This window comes from Crotalus tigris, unplaced genomic scaffold (assembly GCF_016545835.1).
Source record: "Crotalus tigris isolate CLP2741 ecotype Arizona unplaced genomic scaffold, ASM1654583v1 scf7180000021159.508159, whole genome shotgun sequence".
NCBI classification, from domain to species: Eukaryota; Metazoa; Chordata; class Lepidosauria; order Squamata; family Viperidae; genus Crotalus; species Crotalus tigris.
Genome location: NW_024098372.1, coordinates 356,889 through 369,877, shown reverse-complemented (window position 1 = coordinate 369,877; position 12,989 = coordinate 356,889). Strand labels below are relative to the sequence as shown.

Below are 12,989 nucleotides of genomic sequence, written 5' to 3'. Positions count from 1 at the left end.
CTGTCTTCAGGTACTTGAGGGGCTGTCAAGAGAAGAGGGGGTTGGCATATGCTCCAAAGCACAAGGACAAGAAGCAATGGGTAGAAGTTAGGTAAAAAAGATCTTACCTGGAACTAAGAAGAAATTTCCTGACAGTGAAAGCAATTAACTAACGGAACAACTTGCCTCCCAGAGTTGTGGATGCTCCATTGCTGGAGGCTTTCAAGAAGCTTGCACATTCATTTGCCACGGATAATATAAGAATTCCTGCCCTGGGCAGGGGATTAGAGTAGAAGACTTCCAATATCCCTTCTAGGCTGTTGAAAGAAAAATCATCAGGTCCAATCCAAGCTGGGAATAAGAAAATGGAGACTGCTTTAGGAAAGAAGGTCCAGTTTATTGAGTTGCAGAACCACAACAGCATATAGTTCTGGGGCAACTGACCAACTGATTTGATGAGTACAAGGATTTTTATACAGTTTTACAGCATTTTATAACTTGGAGGCTTGCTTTGTGTACTTTTTTTAAAAATATATTTTATTGGTTTTTTAATTTTAACAAAGAGTACTTAAGACACACTGTGTTGTTTGGGTAAACAAACATCCCAAAATAAAAACATACATAAACAGCTCAACTTAGTACATTCACTGTCATCTCTCTATTTCCCTCAAATAACATAATAGATTAAATATATTCCATTTCTATTACTACTAAACTTGTTTTAAAACTTTATCAATTTACAATTACCATAACCAAATATTGTTTTAGATCAACAAATTATCACTTCACGTATCTCTTCCAAATATATTCAAACTCTTAATCTCTCTCATCCCTCTTTTATCACCAATCTCATTTATTTCTTCTTCCAATACTAACTTAGTTTAAAAAAACAATGTTACACCTTAATTCATTTCAATTCATTACACAAACTTCAAATTCCATCCAATTAATTATCATAGCTTATCAAATCATATTATTATACACAAAAATCTCCTAGTTAATTAAACACTTCAAAGTTCCAGTCTAAAAACTCAACCTTTTTTTCAATTTCAATACATAATTTTCCTGAAAATCAATCTATTATTCCAAAGAATACATTCTTAATCTCTTTAAACACACACACACACACACACACACACACATATATATATATATATATATATATATATATATACACACACACACATACATATATATATACATATACATACACACACACACACATATATATTATATATTTTTATCCTTAGTACAATCCATAAAACCAAGTTTCTTTTTTCACTCCAAATTTAACTTTCATATTTCTGTACCAAATAAATTTTCATAAAGCAAAAAAAAATCATCTAACTAAATTAAACACAGATATATATATATAATTGTATTTTTCTTACTTCTAAATCAAAATCATTATCCTTAAAACAATCCATAAAACCAGCATTGCCTTTTAATCCATTAAACAATTTTAAATTTCTTTTTCAGTCTAATTCTGGTTTTTTTTCTATGCCACGCAGGCTTACATAGCAACGCTTCCCTTTCAGCCAGTAGATCCATTTTTGTTGCTTGTAGTAGTCTTTGAGGAAATATAAATTCCTTCCTCTGCAATAGACATCTTTTTCTCTTCTTCTTGCAGCATTGTTGCTTTATGATTTCTGATCTTAGTCTTTGCTTCTTCTGATTCTCTAAGTTGCAGAAGAAATGGTTGTCAGGTGAAATAAGTTCCTCTTCTATTTCTATGGATTCCTCTCCTGGTATATTTTGATTTATACCGTAGTCTGCTGTAGCCTGGACATCAATTTGAACAGGTGTAGTAGAATCTCTGGATCTTAATTCTAAAGTATAGTTTTTAATTGTAGCACATATTTCTGCAGTGGCCTCAAAGATCTTTTCCAATATGAGTACACAGTTCAATTGTAGCTGTGGTTTCTCCATTTTAATACTAATGCTTAAAAGAAGATCTTGTTTTCTTTTTTGTGGAGGCTATATTTAATGCAAACAACATCCACCCCCACAGCTTCCACAGCTGCACAGCTTATCTAATCCTCAAAAGTATTTTGAAGTTCAGTGTTCCATCTTTAAGAAAATAAACTGAAATTGCAGTATTAAACTTTTGCCACTAGATGTCCTCAGTAGGTTAAGAAAGGTCTTTTGCAAAAATCAATTCCTTTTTTCTGTCTTTTGAAATATAATATGTAAGAAAAAAATAATACAGTTCTTGCAAAGAGAGAAGAAAGAAAACCTTTTCCGTCTTTTTTCCTTTTTTGTATCAAAAAAAAGAGATATATACAGAAGTAAAATATAGTCTTTTTCTATATTTACAATACGCCTTTCTTCCCAAAAATTGTAGAAGCTGCCTTTCCAAGCCAGGGAAACTCTTAAAGGTATCAAAGAAAAAAATAGAAAAGAGAGAATTGTAAAGAAAGTTCTCACCCGGGCTCACCACAGGGGCACTCACAGCTTAGATGTTCTCTGACTTACGGTCTGAAGCGGCAGGGCAATCGGCCATTTTACTGGCCGATCTTCTTCTCCGTCGGTCCTCGGAGATTTGTCTGGACAGCTGGAGGAGCTGCCGCTCCTCTCAGCCGGACAGTAGACTCCTCAATGGAAGTCGCACCCTTCAGGGGAAATTTGGACCCCTTATAAGGGTCCACCGACAGAAGGAAATCTAGCTGGCGAGGAGAGAAGCCTCCCAGCACGACTAGCGACGCTGCAAACCAGAACTGGAAGCCCTTTGTTTACTTTTGTTATTAGCTTGTTTTACAAAGGTTAGTAATGGGACTAAAATACTTACTTCCTTAATCCTAATCCTGTCAGATGTAATTAATTTTACTCCCTACCTCCATTAAGCTCTCTTTGTGAATCATCAGGCCTGATTCAATGTTTCTCTAAGGATTCACTTGTAAGGAAATCAAATCTGATTTCTGCACATTAATAGTGGTTATATTATGCTAGGGAATTCTGAGAGTTAAAACCCCAACACATTAGGAGGAGCAAAAAGGAAGACATAGATTTATGTTTTCTATGAAGTAACACTATAGGGCAGGGGTTTCAAACTGCCGGCCCGTGGGCCGGTTTCATCATACCGGAGCCGCGCCCATCCCATTGCCAGCAATGGGGAAAAAAGTCCAATATGTCACGTGACATCACGTGACGTCGCAGGTTTGACATGCCTGCTATAAGGATAGGAAGGCAACCTTTGAGGGAATTTATAGGCGATAGTATGTTAGCTTATTTTTTCTTTGGTTTCAGAAACTACAATAAGCTAATGATATAATGACAAACTGAACAAGTCAGTCTACATTCCAATACCAGAAAATTAATATTGTGAATACTATTATACCATATGCTTAATTTTTCATGCTAACAAAATACCCAAATTAGAGCCTTTTGTGGAAAAACAGATGCCAAATATTCAAGCTAACTTTAAAAAAGGCCGAGAAACAAAATACATTATTGCTGATGCATGCTAGATAATTGAGACAAAGTATATCAAAAAGAAATCATGATGAAATCATCGATTATAGAAAAGCTATCAATTATGTTGATCATGTCAAGGTGTAGAAAGTGCTCAGCAAAATAGGAATCTTAGAACATCTCATAGTGCTCATGAGAAACTTACTGTAGATATAGAACACGGAGAAACAGAATGGCTCCAGATTAGCAAAGGTGTTTGATAAACCTTGATTCTCTCTCCTTTTTATTCAATTTATATGATGAATATTCATTAAGGGAAGCTGGATTGAAAGACAAATATGGTTTTAAAACTGAAGGAAGAAACATGAATAACCTGAACTATGTTTTTTTATTGAAAAGTTTTATAAAAATTACAGTATACACCCCAAAGCCCACCCACCCTAAACCCCCCTCCCTTCCCCACTTCCCAGAGCTGAGTGCAGAGTTACAAATATAATAATCAAACTCTAACTAACATTAACCAACTATATAAATAACCAAATCCATAATGCGCTTTAACTCTCCTTTAATATAGGTATAAACAAATTAACAATAAATATAATAATATAAAAAGTCAATATTATTAAACAATACAATATCCAAATTGTTAACAATACTAATACTAAAAATAATAATAAAACTAATAAAAATTGTACTATAATAAACTATTATTAATAATAATACTCTAAAATTTACTCATAAACTGAATGGAACTTTTTAGTCCCATATTTATTCTGAATATAATCTATCCATCTTCTCCAGACCGAAATGTATCTTTCTTATGAATGATCCTTCAAGTAAGCAGAAATTTTCGCCCTTTCTGCTAAATTTGACACTTTAAGCGTCCATTCTTCTATAGTAGGCAAACAATCCTTCTTCCAATATTGCCCTACTAATAACCTTGCAGCTGTTATCAAATTCAACATCAAGTTAATTTCTTTAACATCATAATCTACAATAACACCCAATAAAAATAATTGTGGAGCAAATTTTATCTTTCTCCTAAAAATCTTTTGAATGTTCCACCAAATCTTAATCCAAAAAGCTTTTATATTTCTACAAGTCCACCAGATATGAAAATAAGTAGCATCCAAGCTACCACATCTCCAACATTTGGGCTGTAAATTAGGATATATACAAGACAACTTTTTAGGATCCAGATGCCATCTATAAAACATTTTGTAAAAATTTTCTCTTAAATTTTGGGCCTGGGTAAATTTTACATTTCTAACCCAAATTACCTCCCATATATCCAATGGAATCGGTTCTTGAATATTTTGGGCCCATTTTACCATACAATCTTTAACTAAATCCATTTCCGAATCCAATTCTATTAAAGCATTATAAATTCTCCTTATATGCGCTCGATTTTGATCTTTAATCTGTATTACCAAATTCTCATCCATTAAGGTGATACCAACCTTTTGATCTAACTTCTACCTAGCCAACAATTGATTATACTGAAACCAAGACTGTACAATATTTTCTTGCTTTAACTCAACTAACGATTTTAATTGTCAATCATTCCCTACCAATCTAAGTAGTTCCTTATAAGAAATCCTATCCAAATTCACATCCATAGATACCCCCTCTATCACGTGTCCAGGAATCCCCCCAGATTGGTATTTTATAATTTAACTTATAATAATACTTCTTCCAGACACGCAATAAAGCACTTCTTAAAATATGAGATTTAAAAGCTTGGTCAACTTTTTTGTTATAAATTAAGTATGCATGCCACCCATATAATAAATTCCATCCCTCAAGATGAAGTATACTTTTGGTTGTGACATTATCCCACCCAACAGATTCGGTCAGAGACTTGGTTGAAATTTTAGTGCAGTATGGACAGGTCTCTGGTTTTAAGGTGAATAAGAACAAAACTAAAATATTATTGAAAAATATGTCTATGAAGGGAAAAGATATTATAGCTGAAGCAACAGGTTATGAAGTAGTTAATAAGGTTAAGTATTTAGGAGTATATATCACAACATCTAATGGAAAATTGTATAAGAATAATTATGAACACTTATGGGTAAAAGTACAAAAAGATTTAAATGATTGGCAAAAATTACAATTATTGTTGCTGGGGAGAATCTCAGTAGTAAAGATGAATGTTCTACCAAAGTTTCTTTTTTTGTTTCAGATGATACCTATTTTAAAAAAGGATGCTAATTTGGATGAGTGGCAGAAGGGTATCAATAAATTTATCTGGGGGGGGAAGAAATCAAGGGTAAAGTTTAAGATTTTGCAAGATACTCGAGAAAGAGGTGGACTTAAAGCACCTAATTTGAAATTATATTATGATGCGGCCACTTTAACTTTAGTAAGTGATTGGCTTAATTTAACAAATAAAAATATTCTTGCTCTTGAAGGTTGGGATTTATTATATGGTTGGCATGCATATTTAATTTTTGACAAGAAAGTAGATCTGGTTTTTAAGTCACACATTTTAAGAAATGCTTTACTTCGAGTTTGGAAGAAGTATTATTATAAGTTAAATTATAAAATACCTATTTGGGGGATTCCTGGACAAGCAATTCAGGCGGTTTCTAAGGGGGTGAATTTTGATACTATTTCGTATAAAGAATTACTTATTTGGTCGGGTACTGATTGACAACTAAAGTCTTCAGATGTGTTAAGGCAAGAAAATATTTTACAATCATGGTTTCAATATTTGCAAATAGTGGAGAGGTGGACCTTAGATAAGAAAGTGGGAATTACCTTAGGAGATGAAAATTTGGTAATTCAGATTAAAGATCAGAAATATGCTCCTATTAAAAGAATTTACAATGAGTTAATAAAATTGGATTCGGAAACAGAGTTAGTAAAAGATTGTATGATTAAATGGGCTCAGAATATTCAGGAACCGATTTTATTGGATTTATGGGAGTTAATTTGGATTAGAAATGTTAAATTTACACAGGCCCAAAATTTGAGGGAAAATTTTTATAAAATGTTTTATAGATGGCATCTGGATCCTAAAAAGTTGTCTTGTATGTAAGCCGAACCTGCAACCTAAATGTTGGAGATGTGGTAGCTTGGATGCAACTTATTTTCATGTTTGGTGGACCTGTAAAAATATTAAAGCCTTTTGGATTATGATTTGGTGGAACATTCAAAAGGTTTTTAAAAGGAAGATTAAGTTTACTCCCCAATTATTTCTTTTGGGTATTTTTGTGGATTTTGATGCTAAAGAAACTATTCTAATGTTGAATTTAATAACAGCAGCAAGATTATTGGTGGGTCAATACTGGAAGAAAGACTCTCTGCCTTCTTTAGAAGAATGGGTATTTAAGGTTTCTAATTTAGCAGAAATGGCTAAAATTTCTGCTTATTTAAAGGATCATTCACAAGAGAGATATGTTATTGTATGGAGAAGAGGGATAGAATATGTTCAGAAGAAATATGGAACTACAAAATTTCATTTATTTTATGAGTAATGGATTTGTTTATAAAATTATGATGTTAAAGTTTGAAGAGAGTTAAGGGTTAGTATGATTTTGGTTATTGTATAATTAGTAAACTTAAGTAGATTATGTTTAATATGTTTGTATAACCCTGTACTTGGCTCTGGGAAGTTGGGGGGGAGGGGGGAGGGGGAAGGGGAATGGGGGGAGGATGGGTTGGAGGTTAAATAGGTCAGATAAGTAGAAATAGTTTTTTTGTATGTAATATTGATGTTTTAATTTGGAGAGAGGAATTGCTCCGGCATTTCCCCTGGACTGCATCCGGAGTGAGAAGATAGAAGGAAGGGGAGAAGTAAGTAGAAAGGTTGAGGAGAAGGAGGAGAGGGGGAGAGTGAGGAAGAAGAGGGAAAGAGGGAAGTGAGAGAAGAGGTTAGAGGATGGATGCGATTTGGGGGGAAATGGGTGAGCAATACCGAAAGTTGTGTATATAAATTTACTTTATTCTTTATCTGAAGTACTCTTTATGAATGTATTGAAAAATTGAAAATAAAAAATCTTTTACAAAAAAAGATGTATACTTTTATTTGTTAAATTAAGCCAATCACTAACCAATGTTAAAACCACCACATCATAGTATAATTTCAAATTAGGCGCCTTAAGTCCTCCTCCTTCCCGTGCGTCTTGTAAGATCTTAAATTTAATTCTTGGTTTTTTCCCCGCCCAAATGAATTTATTAATGCCCTTCTGTCATTCATCCAAATTGGCATCTTTTTTCAAAATAGGTATCATTTGAAACAAGAAAAGAAACTTTGGTAGACCATTCATTTTAACAGCTGCAATTTTCCCCAACAAAGATAATTGTAATTTTTTCCAATTGTTTAAGTCCTTTTGTACCTTTGACCATAATATCTCATAATTATTTTTATACAATTTTACATTAGAGGCTGTAATATATACTCCCAGATATTTAACCTTTTCACTATTTCAAAATCTGTCAATTTAACTGACATTTCCTTTTCCTTCATAATCATATTTTTAGATAATATTTTAGTCTTATTATTATTTACTTTAAAACCAGAAACTTTCCCATACTGAGTTATAATTTCCATCAAATCTTATAACCGATTGAATCGGTTGAGATGATGCCACAACCAAGTCATCCACAAAGGCTCTCAACCTATAATCATTCTTTTTTTTTAATTCCCTTTATTATAGTTGATTCACGAATTTTAATCAGTAAAATCTCCATTGTTAAAACAAACAACAATGGTGACAATGGACATCCCTGTCTTGTACCTTTTCAATTTTAAATGCCTCTGTTAATCCCCCATTAATTATGATTTGTGCCAATTGTTGTTGGTATATAGCCCTAAGAGAATATAAAAATTTATCCCCAAAATTCATTTTATCAACAACTTTCAATAAAACTTGCCAATTCAACTGATCAAAAGCTTTTTCAGCATCCAAAAATATCAATGCTGCAGGGACTTGATTGTTCTTATCCAAATACTCAATTAAATTAACAATTTGAACTATGTTGATAGCACTACCCTGATAACTGAAATGCAAAGTGCCTGCAAGCCCTAGTGCTGAAAAATCAAAGAACGTAGTGAAAAAATGGGACCAAAACTGAACATTAAATAGATGAAACTAATGATAGCAAGTAGAACAATCAGCCTTAGAACTGACAATAAAGCTATTAATTAGTAGATAGCTTTTTAGGATCAACCTCAGCAGTAAAGGAACCAGGAGTCAAGAAATATGCTGTGTAGACAAGCTCTTGTAGATACAATCTTGGAAGCTATTTAAATGCCATACTGTGTCTATACAGAATTATACAAGCCATAGTATTCCCTGTGATCTGCTATGGGAGTGAAAGTTTAAAAAAAACAGAATAGGAAGACTATTGATGACTTGGAACTTTGGTATTAGAGAAGATTCCTGAGAATAATTATTTGCAATACAACAAAATTAAGTAAATTAATAAAAATCATTTTATTAGACATGCCACAGAATTGGGAATAAATTTGTAAAATTGTCTCCTAAAATCCCTTTATGCGAGGTCACAGTTAAACCTCCAAGTAGCCTCAACGACTCTCAGAAAGAATGCTAATGACTAGATGACTGCAAAGAATATAAATTTTTCCATTTTTCACTATTCAGTGAGAACTGAAGAAGCTTCCTGGATGAGAAGCGAAACGTCTTCCAGTAAAACAAGAAAAATACATTGGGTGATTTTTCTTCAGTCCTCAATGAAAGGAAGTTTCATGTCAATTTAAAAACTTAAAGAAAAACCTTTGCATGGAAATAAAGAGCAAAAAGATGAATAGAGCATTGATTTTGGAAAGTTTTTAAATGGATTAAGGAGCTAAATTGACTGGAAATAAGATTATGCAATAATTATAAAAATTATAATTCCTGTTGTTTGTTTAAAACCCTATTAAAATATATAAAGATTTTGAATTTAAGTGTAAGAAATCTTTCCCTAGGAAAACATAGTGGATTAGAGAAAAACATGATAAGAAGGATGGTTACTAAAGACAACCAGAAAAGAACCAAAGTTTGTAATTAAAGGAGAATACTCTCTAGTACAGAAGGGAGAAAGATATTCGGCAGAATTCAAGAATATTTAGCAACGATGTACTGAGAACTTTCTTTTATTCTATTCTATTATTATAAAACAGGTTCAAAAGAGGAGATAGAAGAGGATACAACTGTGAATCAGGCTGTTTTTGAATATGGATGTATAACTAACAGGGTACAAGAATGATAGTTGCAAAGATGTTACACAAGATTCATAAATGAAACTGGTTGATATTTTAATAGCGATAAAGGACACACAAATAATAATTCATAAGAGTGATTTGGATGTTTGGGCTTCAGTTCAGAAGAAAGACTTGGACATTTTTAAAAAAATTTTGGACTTGAAAAGGGAGTTCTTGACGAAACCTAGAAAATTAAAAGGAATAAACATCAAATCTTTTAAATGTGCAAAGTAAAAAAGTTGACTTATTTAACCATGGTTGAAATGTATATATTTTTCTTCTAGTAGTTTTTAATTGTTTTTTCTTGACTAGGAGTGGATGATGAGGCTTTAAAATTTCTTTATTGATATTATGGGGAGGAAATTCTTTTGTATTTTTAGAGAAAGTGGTAAATTATGATATTATTCTGAGAGGAGATAAATAGAAAATGAGAAGAAATTAATTTGTGAGATTCAATTTCAACATTTTGTTATTTTTGGTACATTTTAAAGATTTTTTTGAAACTTTGAAAAATGAGGCTTTAAAGATTTGTTTACAGCTATAAGAGATACAGAAAGAGGTTTTTGGGATTTTTATAAAAAAATCTAAGTTATTGGATGAAGTAAATAAAAAGAATATGAAACTGTTATTATTTAAAGTGTGTGTGTTTGTGTATTGTTGTTTTTGAAGCTTGTAATAGTCTTTTGCTAATTAAGATTAAATGATGATTGGTATTATTTACCAATAGATAAAAGAAAAACTATGTGATCAACATTTTATAAAAGGTGATATGATTGAAATTGTACTTGTCTTTATGAAGGTGGGAGTATAATACACACAGACACACAAACATAATCTTTTTTCTTTTAGTATTTTCCTTGTTTCTCACCTTTTCGTCTTTGTGTATTTGTCTTAGTTTGTGTTAGTTTCTTACATTATTATTAGTTATTTTTATTTTTAAATTTCAGTAAAAATTATTTCTAAACGAACCTGACTTAATGGCACAATAAGTAGTTTGTACGATATATGAATGATTTTTTTAAAAATCACATGATTTCACTGTCCTTCATTTTTCAACTCTACAAGTAGCATATTGCTTCTTCTCATGATTATTTGACTACGTCTTATTAAAAATTTCATTCACAAATAAACAACTGTAAAACTATTTACAGTTTTTTTGTGTTAGACCTGTCACCAGTTGGGATACTTCTTATGATGTGTGCCATGAAATTTGGCATTTTATTACTGTTTTTTAAAAAAATGCCTTTGGGACCAGGTGAATGCTCTTGGAATCTTCATGTTAAAGGCATTCTCATGCAATTTTTCCTTTTTACAGCCTGGGATGCTTTCTTAATGAAATGCAGATCAAAAAATGTTTTTCTAACATTGTTTTCCATCTGATTTATAGGCAGTTGGAGAAAATTTTTCTGTTGTGCTGTTCCACCAGAAACTCAGTCCTCAACATGGTATGATCCATCCCTCTTTAATAGTCAATGGCACCTTTAGAGGCTTGCCTTAAACATTAATATCGTTTCAATATAATACTGCACTACATAATAGCCCAGTAGATAAATTCACTGGATGTATAGATATACTTTCCCTTTGTTTGTGTACCTGTCAAAAATTGCTTGGGAGATAAATTTAATGTGAGAAATGTTAAAACAAAAAAGTAAAATTGATGAGTGCACACTGTATTATTATAGTGATTTGATAGAGAAACAATCTCTTAAATATAAATAGACTTTGCAGATGGTGTTATACGGTACTCCTCAAGTTAAGATAGTTCACTTAGCAATGGTTCAAAGTTACAACCCCCCCCCCCAAAAGTACTTATGATACAGTCCAGAAGTTATGAATGTTGCAGCACCATGGGCAGATGTTCACCCTTACAACCGACCTCAGAGACACTACAACATTCCTCCTGCCGATTTACCCCCTCTCCCTGGGATCTAACAGGAACTGGCCCTGCTGTACTAGCCCACTGGCTCTTCCCTATCCTGTTACCCTGAAAGGCTCACTTAACCTTTTGAAGATCCAGAATTCCAGAATAGGCTGACTGCTCCTCCTCTGTCCTCAAGCAAGTTGTTTCCTCTCCAGCCTCTCTGCTGAGGGAGTTGTGAGGCAACCCAGTTTCTTTGCCTGCTCATAGCGCTTCAAAAGCAGAGCAGTGAGAGCAGAGGCAGAGCAGGATGAGTGCCCTGCTCAGCTTGGCTGACTCAGCTAAGCTGCCTGCACAGGACCTCTGGTCCGCTTTCGGAGCACCGGTCAGCCTCCGTGAGTCTGAAGGAGTGCGAGATCAGGCTCCTTCAGACTTCTGTTCTCCACACCACAAGCTTTTGCAAAGGGATGGAAGGCTTTGGAGGAGCGATCTTGTGCTGCTTGAAGCCTTCTGTCCCTTTTTAAAAGCTTTTGGCATGGAGAAAAGAGGCCTGATGAAGTGCAAGATTGCACCCCCAAAGGCTTCTGTTCGCCATGCTAATAGCTTCTGCAAAGGGACAGAGGCCTGAAGCAGTACAAGATCACTCTCCTGAAGCCTTCCATCCCTTTGCAAAAGGTTTTTGCACAGAGGATGTAGTCTTGCACTCTTTCAGGCCTCTCTTTTCTGCACCAAAAGCTTTTGCAAAGGGACGGAAGCCCGAAGCAGCACAAGATCGCTCCCCGAAAGCTTTCCGTCCCTTTGGAAAACCTTTTGGTGCAGAGAATAGAAACCTTTGGGGGCGTGGTCTTGCTCTTCTTCAGATCTCTCTTCTCCATGCCAAAAGTTTTTACAAAAGGATGGAAGGCTTCAAGCAGCAGAAGATCACTCCCCCGCAGCCTTCCATCCCTTTCCAAAAACTTTTGGTACAGAGAACAGAAGCTGGAAGGAGCCTGATCTCGCGCTTCTTCAGACTCACAGAGGCTGACCGGTGCTCCAAGAACAGACTGGATGTCCTTCACAAGCAGTCTCGGTGAGTCATCCAAGCTGAGCAGGGTGCACTCGTCCCACTCTGCCTCTGCTGTCACTGTTCCGCTTTTGGAGTGCTGGGAGCAGGCAAAGAAACTGTGGCAAAGAAGCTGGAAAGGAGATAGCTTGCTTAATCATCGAGATCTTCAAAAGGTAAGTGAGTCTCCCCAGTCACTGGGCCTGTGGAGATCTGGTGGGTCAGGATGGAGGGGAGAAGCATGAGGTATTGCAGTGAGTCAGACGAGGCTGATTTATACCTCTGAAGTCTTCGGTATCTGTTAAAGATGAGGTTGCTTAGCCTGCTCTGAAAATTTTTGTGTCTTATATATTTCAGCATTAATATTATTGGGCCTGATCACTTCAAATCTTCAGAGTTGTCCGAACCGGACCTGGAGCTAGACCACAATGAGGTAATTCACTAAAGAAGCTAGCTTTTACAATGTTTTCCTCAAAATTGGAAAT

General features: G+C 34.3%; 1 protein-coding gene across 7 annotated transcripts in view; it reads left to right on the top strand.

Moving 5' to 3' along the window:
* LOC120320062 (UDP-glucuronosyltransferase 2A1-like) overlaps window positions 1-12,989 on the top strand; it is a 105,277-nt gene that overhangs the window by 39,755 nt on the left and 52,533 nt on the right. For all 7 annotated transcript variants that reach the window (XM_039369488.1, XM_039369487.1, XM_039369490.1 and 4 more), the window contains exons 2-3: window positions 10,992-11,049; window positions 12,862-12,937. Coding sequence is in view for 4 of the 7 variants with exons in the window: in XM_039369483.1 (XP_039225417.1) it covers window positions 10,992-11,049; window positions 12,862-12,937 (134 nt within the window). In the remaining 3 variants the exon portion in view is untranslated. The remainder of the gene's footprint in view (window positions 1-10,991; window positions 11,050-12,861; window positions 12,938-12,989) is intronic.